At 36.1% G+C, this 20,642-nt stretch overlaps 1 protein-coding gene across 2 annotated transcripts in view; it reads right to left on the bottom strand.

Moving 5' to 3' along the window:
* Positions 1-20,642, bottom strand: part of CTNNA3 (catenin alpha 3) — a 1,483,556-nt gene that overhangs the window by 1,087,930 nt on the left and 374,984 nt on the right. For both annotated transcript variants that reach the window (XM_054572720.1, XM_054572719.1), the window contains exon 6: positions 14,221-14,484. In XM_054572720.1, coding sequence (XP_054428695.1) covers positions 14,221-14,484 — 264 coding nt within the window. The remainder of the gene's footprint in view (positions 1-14,220; positions 14,485-20,642) is intronic.

Raw genomic sequence — 20,642 nt, 5'->3', positions numbered from 1 at the left:
ACTTTGGCAATATTTTCTTCACAATCAATAGTATTGTCAACAAAAAGTTTCTGTTTAGGATTTCAAAACACTGTTTTTTTCCTTTTGAACTATTCTTAGAAAACAAGCTTTGAAATTCTACTTAGAGCATAAAGTTTAATAAGGTTTCAAAATATAATTGCCTGACATGTCTCTTACTTTTCTAAATCTACTGTAAACATTAAAATGAAAAATAAAGTTTGTAAATGATAGATCCGTGGCAACCATAAATCTTAGCAGTGAACATCAACCGCTGACAAAAGCTATAGGTGCCAAGCTCTTGGAATAGCATAGCCCCTGAACAACGCTTTCATAGAACATAGTCAGCATCCTAAGGAGCAAAGCAGGGTGCTAACCAAACTTAATCAAACTGAGTCCTTAAAACAAAGAATTCTAAAATTCTTCCCTCCATCTTTTGATTAGAGCAAAACAAATACCTATAAATTAAAGCTGGAATTCACATGACTGAACACTAATAAACTTATATTTTACTACATGTTTTAAATGTAAGAAATAGATTAATACTCTCATAGGATACATCACTTTTGTAGATTTTAGCTTATTCTTAGGACAATTCCCAAATAAGCACCAATCCATTTTTAACAAGGTGTTTTGTCCAACAGACTGACTGTACTAGATATAAAGTTTGCTACACATGACACAAACAAAATGGCCATAGTGGATGGTAAATATAACCTTCAAAAGGCTTTGTAATAATCCAATTACTAATAATATCTACAGCTATACAAGGGAACCACAGACTTCTCTACTTAAAGCTGGAGCAGAGAACCTTCTGGGCTTGGAATGTTAACTAACATTCTTTAAGGAATAGTTATGGAAATAGTAAATTGTGTTCAAATGATTTCCCCGCAGAAAATTCCGAAAATATATTTCAATGCTCAGAAGTTTATGCTAATTTCTTATGGCCCTCTCCCTTGCTTCATGTCGTAACTCCTTCTCCCAACCCAGTTCATTCTCCTATTGAGGGTCTGACGCCACCACTCTCCAAGCACAGGCCCATTTTACGTCTCAGCCATCGTGAGCCCCTTTCCCTTTCTCAGCCTTCATAGCCACTACAATTGTCGATTCTCCCCCTTTATATCTATCTCTTCTCTTTTCATTGCTACTACCCGAACTGTAGTCCTTATTACCTCTTACTAGAAATATTACAGAAATCTTTTGCTTCTTCTTGCCTCCATCCATCTAAACCCGCAAACTAATCTGCATATCACGACTGATTAATCTTCCTACAACAACTATTTGATTTTCTCCTTTCCATAATCAAATACTTCTCCCTTAATAAAGTTTGATTATCTTAGCTTGCCATTCAGAACGGTTCCTCCAAATCTGGTTTTCAAGCCAGACTGTCTACCATTCCCCTGCTGTAGACAGTACAATACAATGTTTGGGGTCATCAGCTGGAAATTCCAATTTCATTCCTGCAGAAAAGGAACAATATTAGCCTTCTCTTTAAAAGACGAAAATTTGAACTTAGGAATGGGTTTCCCTAAGAAGGAGACAAGCTTTTATTAAAAGGAAATGTTAAAGCAAATCTCTAAAATTTACCATATTTTTTTCTCAGATAAGTAAGTATTCACTAGAAAATGGCTTAATTGAAACTAATAAGAAAGCTGAATTTATAAGTTCTGAAACTAAACAAAGTACACTGATTTATTGATAGTTCCAAGTTTGACTAACTCCAATTCTTTTCTGCTATTCATCCCTAATGGTGTGTTCTACGTGTTTTCCTGCCAGCCCTTGTAAAAAGATAAGAACTTATTAGAGAGTCCCTATAAACCCACCCAAATTGCAAGTCTTCATGTTTGTTCAGGCATTGAAGTTTATAAAACCCCTTTTAGATAAGTGAAAAGTCATTAAATGTCCTATCACAATTCTGCCCGTATCTCAAGAACCAGCTCAGTGCCCTATCCATAAAGCCTTCCTTGGTTGCTTCTTGCTAGATTATAAGAGCCTTGAGAATAGAGCCTGAACAGTTTCTGATTCAGCAAACATTTATAGAACAGGTACTATGCCAGGAATTTATCCTTCAGTTACAACCTCACTTATATATACAGAGACCACCCCTGGAATGATACACAAAGAATAAAATTAAAACACTTGTTTCTGGGAAAAAGTAAAGATAAATATAAATCTGAAAAAAGAAAAAAAATCTCTGGGGCAAAAAAGGAAAGAGACTTCCCCCACCCTTTCTTCCATTATTCATTTTAGAAAACGTTGTTATAATTTTTTCTCTGTCCTTTTGAAATGTACGGAAATCTTTTTAAAAGCAAAAGGAGTTTCTCACCAGCTTTTCAACCCAGAAATATCTTTCTCAAGGACCTGAGAGCCATGCCTTTGAAATGTAACCATCAAATGAGATACTGCACCTATCTCCTCTTTTCCAAGGGAGGGTAGCAGCATAACTTCTGTGGGCACTTACCTGGCTGCAAGTTGCAAACCTACTTCTGTCATAAAGATATAATAAGTTTAATTTTCCTATGAATAAAGGCAATTAGCTAACACAGATTGTCATTTCAACTACCAAGCTAATTTAGGATGAACTATGTATGCAAAAGGTACTGCCAAGCCCTCTTTTTTTTTTTTTTGACTTGTTTATTATCTTGATGACATGCATGTAATGGGTTTTATCTGCTTAGCTACATAAAATGGTGAGATTTCTTTCTGTAGCTGCAATATCTTTAACAGATTGCCTGTAATTCATATCACATTCTGGTTTAATGCTGACTCAATAATAAAACTTTTCTTTCTCTTCTACTTTTGTGAAGAGATTTTCTGGTTTGGCAGAAAGTGTTACTTTTAACTGTATTTCCCCAAAATTTACTAGATATCATTGGATCACTTAAATTTGTAACTATATTATTTTATATTATATTAAAACATATTAACTTCTCATGAAAAAATTAAAGGAACAAATTTAAAAAGAGGGGATAAGGGGGAAAGTGTGGGAGGTGAAGAGTAAGGAAGAAAAGAAGAAGGAAGGGAGGAAGAAAAGAAAGAACAAGCTAATGGTAAAACTTAGGAAAAGAAAAATTCCACTTAGGGAAAAAAGACTTAAAAATAAAAAAAACCTAAGACTTTCCAACATGACTCCAGAATCAGATGCTTTAGGAATTGAACATACTTCCTTCTAAGTAATTAAAAGGTAGAACATTTAAGCCAATATCCCACTCTCAGAAAAAACCTGACTCAGCAATTGGCCTAGACTGGGGTCACAAGGTAGGCAGACTGAGGTCCTGAACTTTTATAGTGTCCTAGACTCCCCTGGCAATCTGGTGAAAACTAAAACCTGTTCTCAAAATAATTATTCTAATGCATAAAACAAAAGGGTCAAAAGTAAGCCAATTCCATTAACCGTTATAAAAATATTTTAAAATATTTTTTATTGATTATGCTCCCACAGTTGTCCCTTTTGTCTCCCACCAGCCTGCACACCCTCTCCCTCCAGCATTTCTCTCCCTCTTAGTTCATGTCCATGGGTCATACATATAAGCTTCTTGGCTTCTCTATTTCCTACACTATTCTTAACCTCCCTCTGTCTATTTTGTACCTACCAATTATGTTTCTTATTCCTTGTATCTTTTCCCCCATTTCTCCTTCTCCTTCCCTGCTGATAACCTTCCATGTGATCTCCATTTCTGTGATTCTGCCCCTGTTCTAGTTGTTTGCTTACTTTGTTTTTGTTTTTGTTTTTATTTTTTAGGTTCAGTTGTTGATAGTTGTGAGTTTGTTGTCATTTTACTGTTCATAGTTTTGATCTTCTTTTTTTTCTTAGATAAGTACCTTTAACATTTCATATAACAAGGGCTGGTGGTGATGAACTCCTTTAACTTGACCTTGTCTGGGAAGCACTTTATCTGCCCTTCCATTCTAAATGATAGCTTTGCTGGATAGAGTAATCTTGGATGTAGGTCCTTGCCTTTCATGACTTTGAATACTTGTTGCCAGCCCCTTCTTGACTATAAGGTTTCTTTTGAGAAATCAGCTGATAGTCTTATGGGAACTCCCTTGTACATTAACTCTCTGCTTTTCTCTTGCTGCTTTTAAGATTCTCTCCTTATCTTTAATCTTGGGTAATTTAATTATGATGTGCCTTGGTGTGTTCCTCCTTGGGTCTGATTTCTTTGGGGTTTTCTAAGCTTTCTGGACTTGCATGTTTATTTCCTTTGCCAGATTGGGAAAGTTCTGCTCCATTATTTGTTCAAGTAAGTTTTCAATTTCTTACTCTTCGTCTCCTTCTGGCAACCCTACGATTCAGATGTTGGAATGTTTAAAGTTGTACCAGAGTTTCCTACACATCTCATTTTTTTAATTGTTTCTTCATTCTGTTCTGGTTGAATGTTTATATCTTCCTTCTGCTCCAAATCATTGATTTGAGTTTCAGTTTACTTCCTTTCACTGTTGGTTCCCTGTATGTTTTTCTTTATTTCACTTTGCATAACCTTCACTTCTTCCTTTATTTTGCACCGGTACTCAATCATTTCTGTGATCGTCCTAATTACCAGTGTTTTGAACTCTGTATCCGGTAGGTTGGCTATCTCCTGGTCACTTAGTTCTTTTTCTGAAGTTCTGATCTATCCTTTCATTTGGGCCATATATCTTTGTCTCATCACACCCGTTTTGTTTTAAGGGGTGGAGCCTTAGGATTTCGCCAGGGCGGGGCAACCCACATTGCTTCACTGTATGTGATGCTGTATGTGGGAGAGGGGTCAGAGAAGAAACAATGTTGCTTGCTCATTTCTCACCCTGCTTTCAGTCACTTCCCCTGATACCTACAAGCAAATTGGGCCCTTCTCTGGGTGGGTGGGTTTGTGTACATTCTAGGATCCTGTGGGTCTCTCCAACAGACTCCTGTGAGTCTGGGAGTTTCTCCTGCTGCCACAACTCCCACAGGTTTTTATAACTAGAGGTTTTGAGGCTTTAGATTCTCATGCTGGAACCCTGGGTCGTGTGGTCTGTCTCGCTCCCCAGTTGCTCCTCCTGGTTTATCCACACATGAATATGGGACTGCTTGGTCTGCCTGCTGCCGCCTCGCCCACTCTGGTCTGCCAGCAGCCATCTTGCTGCTCGTCCTCTCCACCCTGCCTGCCTGCCTCCACCCCTCCTACCAGTCTGGATGAACGTTTCTTCTTTAACTCCTTGGCTGTCAGAATTCCATACAGTTCAATTTTCTGGCAGTTCTAGTTGTTTTTTGTTTTTAAATTTATTGTTGTCCTTCTTTTGGTTGTATGAGGAAGCAAAGTGTATCTATCTACACTTATGTCTTGGCCAGAAGAATAAAAATATTTTTTAATTTGTCATATTAATACATGAAATAACAAGATCTAAAAGTGGATCTAATAGCACAATAGGAACAGGCATAAATGATACTTTGCAAACCTGAAATGTGGTATGATAATGTCTGTAACTTCTACTGGTAACAAAATCTAAGGTATTATCAGCAATACTGTGGTTTTTCACCTCTATTAATAATTAAACAAAATGCTAAATTTTGGATTGAATTTTGAAATAAAGGTCTAATATTTTCTTACCAAAATCCACAGACATCTGGACTCTATATATGGATCCCCATAAATTTCAGATTAAGAGGTCCTGTGGGAGTTGTAACTTTAGAACCCAAAGTGCTCCTAGATAAGCTAGGAAATGTCCACCACAAAAGACAAGAAGCTTCTGCTCCAGTACATGAAACCCCTTTCTTTGTCTAGAGGAGCACCTATACCTTTAACTCTCCTTAAAGTATTAAAAACTTGACCTAGCACTCTTACAATAAAGACCTACCAAGGATATTTTGTGAATACTGTAAAATACAGTGTAGCAACTAATACTATACAGACAGAGGTGTCCAACCTTTTGGCATCTCTGGGCCACAGTGGGAGAAGAAGAGTTGTCTTGGGCCACACATTAAATGCACTATGACTTATTTTAAGTCATGACTTAAATGCACTTATTTTAAGTAAATTTATGATTATATCTTGGGTTGCATTCAGAGCCATCCTGGGATGCATGCAGCCCAAGGGCTGCAGGTTGGACGCCTCTGGTAGAGATGAATGGTCTCAACATTTAGTGTGCGTAAGGACCCGGGAAGCGTGTTTGCTGAAAAAGATTCATGACCCCATTGTTAGTCTATGAACAGTAATCTTCACTTTTAGTTGCACCCAAAGCGACTCTTATTCAAGTGGTTAATCACCAAACATTTGAAATAACACTAACACAATTAAAGAGAGGCTTCAAGTTCAACAGCAAGAACTAAACTCTTAAGGAAATATAATTAGTATAATTAACACCCTCAAAGGCATTTAAGTGTAAACCTATAAAAAAGAATATCCACAGTTAAACCACAGTGTGCTTGGGAATTAAAAATTATAGTGCAGAATTAAAAGCTACACAATTGAAGACCTAAGGAGCATCATGAACACACCTAACCACAAAATCAGTGGCAAGAAAACAAAGACAAATAATTCTCCCAGAAACAAAAATAGCAAGAATGAGCAAAGTATGCAAAAAAAATAAAACACCAGGAGATTCAACCAAACAGGCCAACATCTATCACAGTAGGAGTTTCAGAAGTGGAAAAAAATAAAGGGGAAAAAATGTGCCTTCACCTAAAAAAGGTTAGGAAAATATAAACCAAATCCTTAATAGCAGTTATCTCTATCAATAAGAATGTAATTGAGGCGAGGCAAAAAGGGACAGTAATGTTTTCTTTACATATTTATGTAATTGTATGATTATTTTACAAGAATAGATCTATGCATTCATTATGAAATGATTCATTTAATCATAAATGAATAACATTAATACTAAAGCTATATCAGGAGAATGCTAATAGAAATCCAGGATATCAATATTAATACCAGACAAAGTAAAATTCAGAGTAAACATCATCAAACAGGATAAATAGGAATATTTCATAATGATAAAAGGTACAGTTCATCAGAAGTCATAACAGTCAAGAATATTTCTGAACCTAATAATGTTTCTAAATGTGTAAAAAAAAATGCCACTAGAAATACTAGGAGAAAATGGAATTCTGCTATAATATAAGAAATTTCAACTCCACTCTGTCAAACAAGTGAAGTAGAAAACAATAGCAAGGATGCATATAACTTATTGATTAAAATTAAAAAGCTCAAGATAACAAATTTTTTAGAATTGTCTATAGAAGAATAAACATTTTTTCAAATATATATGCAAATTAAAAAGAAAAACACGAATTAAGTAAACCACAAAAAAACCTACAAATTTCAAAGAAAATCTCAAACAAAATTCTAAATTAAAACGTACATTTTTACCAAAATTCCATAAAGCTAGATATTAATTTAAAAGGATAAAAAAACAAATAAAAATACTTTTAAAACTTTTAAAACACCCTTTTAAGACTCTTAGACAAAAAGAAGAAAATAAATTAAAATTAATGCCTATTTTGAAAAAAATAAGAAAATAAAATTACTGCCTCTAAAATTTAAGGTGTTGAGAGGAAAAATAACAGCATAAATTAATTTATTTTAAAACAAGGAAGAAAAACAAAATGATAAAAACTAAAAATTAAATAAATTTACTTGATTTATAAAAGAACAGCAAAATTAACCTTCAGAAATTAGAAAATAGGAGTTAATAATGATAAAAGAATTTATCATACTAAATTTAAAAATAAATAGCACTCAATTAGCAAATATATCTACTTTAGCAAATATCTACTCATTAAACTTTTCATTGCTACTTTTGACCCACTTTCTGTGATGGTTCCATGGATATTTGAAAGGTATGTGTTCTATCCCATGCACAGTTCTATACTTCAAATCAAGTGACAAACTGTCCACTGTGCATATGGGGTGGTCAATAAATAATAATATAGAAAAACAAATATGCCCTAAACAAATTTTCCTAAGCTGGATTTCAACCAGTATGAAGTATGAATTATCCTATTATACAGTCTCTTCAAAACTAAGTATATGTAGGATCTCTGGATTTAATTTTACTCCATACTTTTTCTTATTTGTATTTCTCACTAAGGCACTCCATAATTAAACTCACACTAAGTAGCACTAAATTCCACCCCAGAGTCCTGAGAAGTGTGAAAAATATAAAAAGTGCCCACACAGCAGTTCAAACACCTTGGGGACTAGTGATAACCTGCCCTGTCAGCTTCCAGAGAGAGTTGAATTAGAAGCCAGACCCTGGCCAGCAACTAGAAAAGTTAGGAGATCATTAAATGTGCAGTCTAATTCCTTCCAAGAAACTGGGAGTAGAGCTATATTGCCTGCTCACTTGGCACTGAGGTGGGGAAAGAGCCAAAAGAAGTGCTTGCATCCCTGTTTACAACTGCCTCTTTGTTCTGTATGGTTCCAAGGGATTAATAAATAGCAGGGTCCCATTAGCTCCCCAAAACAGGCAAATTAGGAGACAGTCGCCCTAGTAGCAGCCATAAACTTGGGGCACTAGATCTGTGGTCCAATCCTTTGCTCTTCAAGGAGAACTTGGGAGATGGAGGCTCCCTCTCAATTATACGGCACTGTTATGGGTAAAGATTACGGTGAGAATGTGTTTCAGCTTTTCCTACCTGTATTGATGTGTGTGTGTTCTCAGTCACCCAAAGTACAGGAATCTCTCAATCAGTTTCTGGGTTTCTCTCAATAGAATTGATCCATGTGTACTTGTTTACTGAATGTGGTCATGTATGCAGGGTGCCTTGCCATCTCACTGAGAATAAATTCTCCATGTCTTCTAAAAAATATTCTTTTGTCTCTGATGTTCTTTAGATTTACTACAATATGTGTATATGGGTTTCTTTTTGTATATCTTGCTTAGGAATTTGGAGGTTTGGTAGTTATGGAAGCTGGTGTCTTCCATCAACTCTAGAAAATTCTTAATATGTTTTTATAATTTCCCCCTTTTGAATCTTCATTAGAATATTTTAGAATTTGTGACACCATCTTCCATGTATCTTAACTGCTTTTTAAAAAAATGTATTGTGTCTTTCTGTGGTACACTGTATGAAATTTCTTCAAATATATCTTTCAGATCATTAATTCTCTGCTAATCTCCCATTTTGCCTAACCACTGATTTTTTTATGATTATGTTTTTCATTTTAGATAGTTCTTCCTGGTCAATTTCAACAGTCTTTTGTTTCTTCATAATACCCCTCATACTAATAGTGAATAAAAGAAGGAATAATGTATATTAAGAATACTATTGTAATTTATATTCAATATCTATAGTGTTTGCAGATCTGATTCTGCCATTGATTCTTCCTGCAAAGTCTCACTTGTGGTGGCTTGTTTATTTGTGTGTCCTGTTAAAACTCATTTTCCCTGTAACTGCATGAGAATATTCTGTGAACTGGGTTAAAGTGCAGAGAAAATCTGAGTTTACTCTGGCAGGTACTTGGAGGTATTGCCAAGCAAGACAAGACAACTTTAAATTTTCAGCTGGAGTTTTAGAGGCTATATAGATTATATAAATGCTGACCCAATGTCCAGATAAGGGCAGATTTATTGTTAGAAAATTTCCAAGATATTTTCTTTTTCTTTTTTTTTTTTCTGAGCCACCCAGAGCCAAGGTTAAGCCAGCCAAGTATTCCTATTATCTCTGTAGGGGCTGGTGTTTGTCTTATTCATCCAATAAGGTGATCAAATTTAAAGATTCTCAGCTCTATGAAAGGATCTCATGTGACTTTCCAGTTGGCAGTATATTGACTTTGTCTTCTGTCCTTTGTTCATGGTCTTTCTAAATCCAAGCTGCAGGCCATAATGAAAAGGCAATTCCCCCTATCTCCCAGCACAATGCTGGTACTGGCTTGCTAGTCTGGGTTTCAGCTCCTTTCATACCTGGCTGACCTCAGATTTTCCCAAGTCACCTATAGGATTGCATATATTTAAACATATTTCATCCATTATTTTTAGTTCTTCTATTTTATCATATTTCTAGAAACCAAATCATTTTTTAAAAAATTATGTTAAAGTGCTCCTAGATATCAATAAGGCCCATTCTTCTTTAGCTCCTAAATGTTAATCTGTTTGGTAGAGGTTCTGTTTCTCTTTCAGGTGAAAACATACACATATAAGAACTATATTCCTCAAACTATTACTCTTAGCAAAAAGCAGCATATCTTGGAATTTGCAGGGAACCTAAGCTAAGGCTAGAGAGCTACTAAGAGAAAAATTTTTTTTTTCTCTTTGTCACAGAAAAGAATTATCACAGAAAAGAATCTGAGCAGCATGTCATTTAGCTATGTTTCTGGTGGTTTACATCACCGTAAAGTCATGCCCTAATTGAAAGTTAGGTAGAGTCACCTGGAGAAAGGAGAAAAAAACTGGGGTAAGAGGAAAATGTTCTTTGCTCCAATATCACAAAATGACATGCAGCATTCTTATATTCATTCTTTTCTTCCTTCATTTACTCATTGATATTTACTTAGCACTTACTGTGTATAGAGCATTGCTCTAGGTGTTGGAGATACAACAGTAAATAAAAAAGAAATATAGCAATGATGATACATAAATGAATAAATAAAAAGGAAGATAAAATAAATATTACAGCTCTTTGAAAATGAAAATAAAAAAACCTACAAAACTCCTTTGCTATTGTGACATTTACCATAAAATGATCTCGATAATTCTGTGGACCAGATCACAACAGTTGCTTTTTCTCTCCATACAAGAGAAAGCATATCTTGCATTGACTTGGAGTTTCAAAACAATTTTAACCGGCAAAGTTTCTTGCTTAAAAACATTTTCAAAGTTCTGTTAATCTACAATTTGAAACTTTTCAGCTCTCATTCAGATACAAATGCAGAAGGAATGCCGCAGTATTCATATTAGCCTTTCCAATAAATCCATCGATTTAGCCTGTAAAGTATTCTAATTCAACTTCTATTCTCTCCACCAATAAATCTCAGGTTTCATATCCAAAACAAGGTGTGGACCAGTATGAAAGAGTAAAAGAAACTTCCGCATGATAGCTGTTGAGTAAGCACGCTGATACATTTCCACACCATAAACATTTAATGAGACTTACTCCCAAAAGCATATTTACTACATCAATTTATTTCAAAGTATTATATTTACAGAAGCAAGTTAGAGCAAAGGTTATTTTGGATCCTTTACCAATTCTGCTTCCTATAAATAAAGAAAAGTGCAGCCATTTAATTTACAAAATCATTTTAAAAAGGCTAAATGCTCATAAATTCTGCTTTATCTAGTTCAGACAGCTTCAGCGGCTATTTATAACTTGGATATAAAAATAGATATAAAATTTAAGCATTTTGCACTAGCTTGGGCATCCCTAGCTTTGACTGGAACTGAATTTTAAAGGTTGTCAAGACAGTATTAGGATTTCAGAGAAATATCTTTGGGACTCCCCCGCCCTTGTCCTGCAGAAGTGAGTTGGCTACACAGTTGAGAAAGGGACAGCTCCATCTCTCACCGCTCCTGTGCCCACTCCCATCAAAGCTCCATCTCTCTCTCTTCCTCCTCCTCTTCTCTAACCACTGCCATTCCTTGCCTATACCAGCCACATTCAATTAAAGAGAGAAAATAGAAGCCCCAGAAGGAGAAACAATTTGGAAATCTTCTGCCCTCTTCTATAATCCTAGGAATATAGAATGCATAAACTGGACCATATAGGCAAGGACCACATCCCCTGACACAATTCTATGTAGCAACGTGAACAATGTAGCAATGCTAATCTCGTAGGGACTCTTATAATTGAGTCATAAATTCATGTTAAGTGTTTAGCTATCAAAAAATGTTACTTTTTAATTTGTAGGGGACCTACCATTCTGATAGTACCACTGATATAGAATTAGTAAGACTCGGTCTTGCCCACAAGGAGTTTTCAATCTTCTCATGAAGGCAAGGCATATATCTAAAGGATAAGTTTATTGAGTGCTCATTGCACAGGGCAAACAAAAAGATGATGAGGTATTATTAAAGAGTCACCACTAATCTTCTACCTTATTTGGACAAATAGTTCCTAAAATTTTCACATAGATGCCAATAATTAGGAATTTAATAAATTTTCACATGGATGCCAATAATTAGAAATTGAATAATGCTGGATTAGAAATGAAGGGACCTGTTTAAAAACATGTAACAGAAAAGCACACAAGAAAGGTTATTTTAAATTTAAATAAAGTATCTAATATTTTTACCATGAAACTAATAAAATTAAGAACAACATAGGAATGATACACTATGTGTTTAGTTTATTTTTAAGTTATTAATATAACCTAGTCATTTTGATAGCATTGGTTTCTTCATTATAGAAGAATCTGCCTCCAAGTAGTTATCTCCATTAACAACAATGAGAGCTAGATTTACTGAGCACTTATTAAGTACCAGGCACTGCTCTAAGCATTTTTAAATGTATTATTAATTCACTGATTCTAACAACATGATATAGGTTCTATTATTATCCCCATTTTATAGGAGAGAAAACTGAGAGTTAAATAAAATAACTTTCCTAAAGTCACCTGTGTCGTAAGAGTCACAGCTGAGACAGAAACCAAACATTTGGGCTTCAGGACCCCTATCTTCGAGGACTACTCTATGTTGCCCCGCACTAAGCAATTATATGTTTGACTTGGGTAGCTGATGACCTTTGACATCATACTTGAATGTCTGGTAAAAATCTCAAATTCAACATGTTGAAAATTGAGTTTCTTCTCAAAACCTGATTCACCCACAATAGTCCCCATCATAGTTGGCGAAAACTTCATCCATCCAGTTGCCAAGCCAAAACAAAGTAAAATAAAACCTTGCAGTGATCTGCGGTAGACAAAGTCTACCCAGTCTATCTGCTGCCCGTTTCCCCTCCCTGGTAGGACTGGCCCAGCTATGGGCAGTGAGGGCAGCAGACGGGCCCCCAATTAGCAGTTCTTTCAGTATCTGTTTCAGCTGCAGGGGGCTGCGCCCCACTCCCAGCCCCTGGGCAGGATGACCTGCTTCCGGTGACTGAAAGAGGCATGAAGGATTTTCTGCCTGACAAGGTACACTCAAGAACAACCCTCTCTCCAGAGCTCCCTGCTGATTTGTCCAGGCTCTGTGAGTGTGGCTCACAAGTCGATTTCTTCCTTTGCTTAGCCCTGCTCCTCCTCTCTTCCCTTCACACATATCACTTCCTAACAACACCTTGCACCCCGGTGGGTGCTTCTGGCGGCCTCAGCCTGCAGCACCAGCTAGGACTCCTCCCTTACTCCCACATGCCACATCCATGCTGTCAAATCTAGTTGGCTCTTCTTACAAAATTCAGCTTCAATATTTACTAAGGCCACCCTGGTCCAAACTAAAATGTGAGGTGGAATGAGGCAGTGCCTGGACACCTGTGTGGCCACAATGGCCGCCTGCCTGAAGGAGACTGGAGCACTCAGCTGTCTGGAAGTTCTTTTTCAGCTTCTCCCTTTGTTCCCCTTTCATCTATGCGCCACACACTGTCTCTGTAGTATCAGCATGTTACTCCTCTGCGTGAAACCTTACAACGAATCTCATTTAACTTGAAGTAAAAGCCAAAGTCCTTAAAAGCCTGTGGAGCCCTTTCTAACCTACTCTACTGGGTCTCTGACCTCAGCTTCTACCCTTCACCCCCTCACGCTCCTCACCCATCACCCAGCTTTGGTGCTGTCACCTAAACACTGGGACATGCCTCCAAGCCTTCATTCTAGATCTCTGTCTGCTGATTCTCTAACTTTTTTCAAGCTTTGATAATATCTCACCTTCTCAATGTAACATTCTATACAGTTTACTTATCTATAATGTTCATTGTGTTTGTTTTTTTTGTTTTTGCCTATACTCCCCTGTTGGAACGCAAGCTACATTGGGGTAGTGATCTATTATATCCCAAGCACAAAGAACTGTGACAATAATAAGAATTTGTGAAATGAATAAATTCTACATTTCATAAGTTGATTTATAGAAAATAAAGTCATCATTACAATCTAATTAACTGCCCCCAATTTAAATTTGTTGACTTCCTTAGCAGAGATGTAAAGGAATCAGATGCCTACCAATAGGCTATCTTCTTGCTAATCAATTCATTGGAAGATACAATGCAATGATAAAGTCTAATCAGATGACTGGATCTTTATCTACTCCTGCTCTAAACTCCAGCACAGGGATCTGAAGATTCACTTCTGTTTATTTTCATATTGGGATATCAAATCACATTTCACCTTTCTCTTGACTTACCTCAAGCTCATCAAGGGCATTTCCCAGGGTTGCCGCCTGAGATTCCACTGGGGCCCTCACATTCTGTATGCCTTGTGAAGCATTTGAAATTACATTGAGGGCATTCTGAATTTCTTCACAAACTGTGTCCTTGCTGGCTTTGAGGGAAGCAACATCAGAATGTTCCAAACAAGCTGAACAAATTGAGTGCAAAAGTGGGGAGTTCTCCTTCAATGAGGCCCGGGCCCCTGCAATTTCATCCCTCTGATTTGGAGACTTTAAGTCCTGAGGATGAAAATAAAAAGAAAGTTGCTTTATAATGAGTTATGGAAGAAAGATTTACACAAGCTCTATTTTTTCTGTCAATATAAATGAAAAGATAATACACACTAAGAAGTCATCTATAAGATAAAATCAAGGCCATCAGTCATTTTTACACTGCTTCAGATTCTGTTAAAAGTTCTATAACAGGAGAGCTGAGCCAATTAGCAAATAAAGGTCACAGTGGTGCAGATGTGTAATACCAAGTAGGTCTTACATTTGTCAGTCATATCCTTACAAGTTAGAAAAATACTCTGGCATTCATGTTATTAAGTGTATTGAAAAAGAATTTGAATTATAAGAATACTGATTACCTATTTCCACAGATGCTGATGGTAGCATTTAACTTTTTCATTAGAACTAAACCAATTCAGTTAAGATACTAAATTGAACCTCCTACCATTTTACTATTTTCCACTCTTACTTATTAATAAACTAATTTTATATCTTTCTCTCTTTGACATTTTTTCAACAAATAGTTATTGGGCACTTAGCGTATTCCAGCCCTTATGTAGATACCAAGTGTACAGCTGTAAACAATCCTACAATGACCTCATTCTCCTGAAGCTTATGATCTTGAGAGACAGGGGGTCTATAGACACACAGTAAACTAGGTAAACAAAGATACAAGACAATTTCAGGTAATTATAAATGTTATGAAAAAAAAAACCCACAAAAGTAAAATGTCATAGAGACTGATCTGAGAGGAGAGAGCTGCTTTAGCTTGGATGGTCAGAGAAGATGTTTTCGCTGTGATGACACTGGCAGGAAACATAAATGGAAAGCATTCCACACAGCGGGAGAAGAGGGAAGAGAAGTCCTATATAAGTGAGAGCCAGTCAAAACTGACTCGGGGTACAGCAAAAACCTCTGGCAAGCACCACCTTAACCAAGTGATGAAGGTTGACCTCATTGTGACGCTGCAGGGATATCGTGTGCCCTTTGGTACACTGTGGCAAGAGGAGCACTTCACCTCTTTGGTATTCTCTCTAAAAGCCCACAGTGCCAGTCGTATCATAAGAAAAGCAATACACAAAGGCAGACGGGGGAACATCCTACATGGTACCGAGGCAGTTTTCCTCAAGACCACTAAGGTCACGAAAAACAAGGAGGCTGATTTTTAAACTCTCACAGGCCAGAGGAGACTCAGGAGACATGAAAATCAAATGTAATGTGGAACCCTGAATTGGATTCTGGAAAAGAAATCAGTTATTCATGGATAAAATGCTGAAGTGCATATAAAGCCTGAGTTTAGTTAATAATAATTCATCAATGTTTGTTCGTTGTGGCAAATCAAAGATATTCACAATGAAGGGAACCAGGGGAAAAGTAGGCAGGAACTCCCTTTATTATATTTGCAACTTTTCTGGAAATCTAAAGATATTAATATAAACAAAAAGTTTATTATAAGTAAAACTAATTCAAGGGACTTTAGTGATAGCTTATGCACTTCACATATACTATCTCGTGTAATTCTTATAAAAACATGGTAAATATTAGTCTCCATTTTAAAGATGAGAAAACTGAGGTTTAGAGAATCTAAGTGCCTAAACCAAGTGACAGAGCATTCCTTATGTTGTAACTTAAGTCATTGTGACTGCCACACCCTGATCTCAATAGCTGTGCTATACTCTTTTTGCACAGGATTTCCCTTACTTGCTATGCAAGGACAAGGACTTGTATTTGTACAATGAGATAGTTTATACAGTGCTTCTAGATAGAGCATCTTATTGATTATCCCAACAACTTCTGAAGCAGTAAGGCTGGTGCTCTTAAACTCCATTTTAACTAAGTAGGTATTTAGTATAAGAAGATTTGGAGGCTGGTGAAAGAACAGAGACCTAAACCTAAGTGCTTCAAACCACATATTTTTCCCAAGACTCTGCTACCAAGGATAATGTTGCCTGAGGTTAATAAATGGCTGTGCTATTGTGTTTTTAGTTCCTTATTTTCTGAAAATAAAGGCTGTGCTACTTTATGTAGGCTTTGGGGAATATCAACTTATTTACAAGATGTAGGGAGGGCAGTTAGAAGTAGTTGTCAACCCACTGTTCAAACACTCTAATTACCCAAGAATAGATACTTTGTGGTTTTCTTGGTTTGCTATGATTTCCCCCTTATATTTTTGGTCTGGGTTCTAGTTTCATCTTTGTCATTAGCCCTATGAGCTGGGTTAGTCTTCGATACTTTCTGTATTTCCATCTGTAAAAATGGGGATAATACTTTGCCAACATAAGATTAAGCAGCATATCAGGAAACGAATACACTTGGAAAAGACTAGAGACTTATAGAAAGAGTATAGAATTATTTTATTCCTTTAATTGATCAAACTTGGTGTACTGTCTTTGTCCTGTGATGGTCTCAGTGATTTTCATATTCTCTGTAACTTTATAGCATTACCTACGTTTACCTCAGTGTAACTTAGAGGATAAATAATTTAATGTTTCGAAAGAATGCACAACTCAGAGGAAAACAAAAAAAATAGAAATATTTTTCTGAATATAAGTATTCAGAAAAGCTGAAGAAAATTCTCTGCATCAGTATAGTCAAAACTTATTACATAATTCCCTCTGAAGTGACATACATATAACGTATACTTCTTTTATCTGGAACAGCAGGGTCAACATTTAGATAGTTTCTGAAAGGAAGTCTATGAACATATATTATTATGTTTAAAAGGATAAAGTTTAAAATATTATTTCTTTTACTCTGATGGTGGCTATGTATATCTAATGATAACTTATGGTGACCTTAATTTTGTAGGGATTCTGGAATTTAAAAATCAAATGTATTTTTTAGCCTAAGGTTTGTTATCTCTACCAAGGCAACTACAGAATGTTTAATGAGCACTAATACCAAATAGTAAGCTGATACAGCCTGTGATAAAGGGCAGGTTTAGTGAACACAACAAAAATGATGTGTTGTGGCAGCCAGTATGGGAAAGAAAGACAGGTTACAGAGTTTTTAGGTAAGGGAAATAAAGAAGGCAAGATCATTTTTCTTAAAGGACATACCAAAGGATAAATTTAATGCAATAAATAGGCACATAAACAAAAGGGGAACTAATGAATGCCAGCCTTCTAAACAAAAGGTTGCAGTGGCATTTATTTTATTTTGTTTTAACTGCTGATACCATGCTCAAAGATTGATATATGTCTATTTACCCTAAAATTTGAAACCAAGTGAAAATAGGAATTAAATGGTAGGGTCAACTAGGGATTTCTTTGGATGGAGAAGTATAAAGAATTCAGCTCCTCAGGGATGGATACTTATTTAATATCTTTTTTAAATGCTCCAGGAGTAAAAGCTCACATGAGATTTCCAAGTTAAGGAGACATTAAATGCTTCTAGCTGATGAAGACATACACAGATGGGATTAAAAAAAGAAGAAGAAGAAGACCTTACGAGTCTGTGCAAGTGGGTAGAAAAATAACATATGAGTGTTAACTCTGGCAGGAGGACAAAATATATTTAGGGATTTTAAAGATCAAAAATATATATAAATGGAGGGCTCTAAGTTATCAGTTAATTAATTCAACCATTTATTCAACAAATATTGTTTGGCTCCTACTGTTTGTACATCAGAAAGTTTGCTGGATATTAGGAATGCAAAGATAAAGAGCTTATAGATCAGAAGGGTAAACAAATACATTTATATGGGAATTAAAATAGAGTAATTCATAGCATAGGGGAAAGTCCCTCAGCTTCAGGAGATTAAAGAAAATTTTTCAGAGGAAGTGAATTTTAAACTGTAAGTAGGAGTTTTCCTGTAAGTAAAGCAGAACAAGCAAAGAAAACGGTGTGTGTAAAGACCTGAAGTATGAGAGCAAGGAGCGTGCAGGCCACCGCAGGTGGCACCGCAGCAAGTACAAGCATACCCTGCAGTTACTGCAATTCGGTTCCAGACCAAAGCAATAAAACGAAAATCACAATAAATGGAGTCACAAGAATGTTTTGGTGTCCCAGAGCACCTAAAAGCTATGTTTACAGTACTGTAGTTTATTAAGTATACACTAGCATTATGTCTAATAAAACAATGGACATACCTTAATTAAAAACACAGTATTCCTAAAAAAAAAAAATACTAACCACTATCAGAACCTTCAGTGAGGGATACTGTTTTTGCTGGTGGAGAGTCTTGCCTTCTTGTTGATGGCTACAACTAAGTTTATGTAATATTCTAAATCTCTTGTTGTCATTTCAACAATCTTCATATCTTTAGCAGGTGTAGGTTCCATCTTAAGGAATCACTTTCTTTGCTCATACATAAGAAGTAACTAACTCCTCATCCCTTAAAATTGTATCATGAGATTGCAACAATTCAGTCACATCTTCAGGCTCCACTTTTAATTCTATTTATCTTACTATTTCCACCACATCTGCAATTACTTCCTCCACTGGAGTCTTGACCCCATTGACGTTATCCATGAAGGTTTAAACCAACTTCTGTTTTTGATATTTTAACCACTTCCCATGAATCACAAATATTCTTAATGGCATCTTGAATGGTGAATCCTTTCCAGAAAGTTATCAGTTTACTTTGCTCAGATCTATCAGAGGAATTACTGTCTATGGAAGTAATAACCTTCCAAAATATATTTCTTAAATAATAAGACTTAAAAGTCAAAATTACTCCTCAAGCCATGGGCTTTATAATGAATTTTGTGTTGCCAGGCATGAAAGATTAAATCTTGTTGTACCTATCCATCAGAGTTCTTGGGTAATCAGGTGTGTTACAAACAAGCAGTAACATTTTGAATCTATTTTTCTAATCAGCAGATCTCAACAGTGAGCTTAAAATATTCAGGAAACCATATTGTAAGCATGTGCTGTCATTCAGGATTTGTTGTTCTATTTATAAAGTACAAGCACAGCATATTTAGCATAATTCTTAAGGGTCCTAAGATTTTGAAATGGTAAAATGAGCACTGGCTTCAACTTAAAATCACCAGCTACCTTACCCCCTAACAAGAGAGTCAGCCTGTCCTACGAAGCTTTGAAGGCAGGCATTGCCTTCTCTGCTCCAGCAATGAAAATGCTAGATAGTATCTTCTTCGCATATAAGGTTGTTTTGCCTATATTGATAATCTGTTGTTAGTGTAGCTACCTTCATTAATTGCCTTACCTAGATTTTCTGGATAACTTGCTGCAGTTTCTACATCAGCACATGCTGCTTCACCTTGCACTTTGGTGTTATGGAGATGGCTTCTTTCTTTAAACCTCATGAACCAATCTCTGCTAGCTTCAAACTTTTCTTCTACAGCTTCTTTACCTCTCTCAGCCTTCATAGAATTAACAAGAGTGAGGGCCTTGCTCTGGGTTAGGGTTTGGCTTAAGAGAATGTTGTGACTGGTTTGATCTTCTATCCAGACCACTAAAACTTTCTCCATACCAGCTGTTTCACTTTCTTATCATTCATGTATTAATTGGAATAACACTTTTAATTTTCTTCAGGAACTTTTCCTTTGCATTCACAACTTAGCTGTTTGGTGTGAGAGGCCTAGCTTTTGGTGTAATCTCAGCTTTTGACATGCTTTCCTCACTAAGTTTAATCATTTCTAGCTTTTGATTTAAAGTGAGAGATGTGTGACTCTTTCTGTCATTTGAACACATAGAGGCAACTGTAGAGTTATTAACTGACATAATTTCAAAGTTGTGTTTTATTTTGGGGAATAGAGAAACCTATGGAGAGGGAGCAAAACTGGGCACAGCCCATCAGTGGAGCAGTTAGAACACATATACCATTTATTAAGTTTATCAACATGTATGGATGTTATTTGTGGTGCTCCCAAATAATTAAAATAGTAACGTAGATCACTGACCACAGATCATGGTAAGAATCACGGTAATGATGAAAAAGTTTGAAATATCATGAGAATTATCAGAAAGTAACAAAGACACAAAGTGAGCAAATGCTTTTGGAAAATGGCACTGATAGATTTGCTCAAAGCAAGGTTGCTACAAACCTTCAATATGTGAAAAATGCATTACCTGTAAAGCACAAAAGTGAATCACAATAAAACGAGGTATACCTGTACAGGGGACCTAAGTAATAATGGTAATGATCCAGCTAGAAAGGTAAGCAGGAGATACCTCACATGCTCTGCTAAAGAACTGTGAGA

Source organism: Pteronotus mesoamericanus, unplaced genomic scaffold (assembly GCF_021234165.1).
Source record: "Pteronotus mesoamericanus isolate MK-2021 breed Mesoamerican mustached bat unplaced genomic scaffold, CSHL_Meso_final contig_24, whole genome shotgun sequence".
NCBI classification, from domain to species: domain Eukaryota; kingdom Metazoa; phylum Chordata; class Mammalia; order Chiroptera; family Mormoopidae; genus Pteronotus; species Pteronotus mesoamericanus.
Note: the sequence above shows the minus strand (reverse complement) of the source record. Positions and strands in the feature narration are given on the sequence as shown.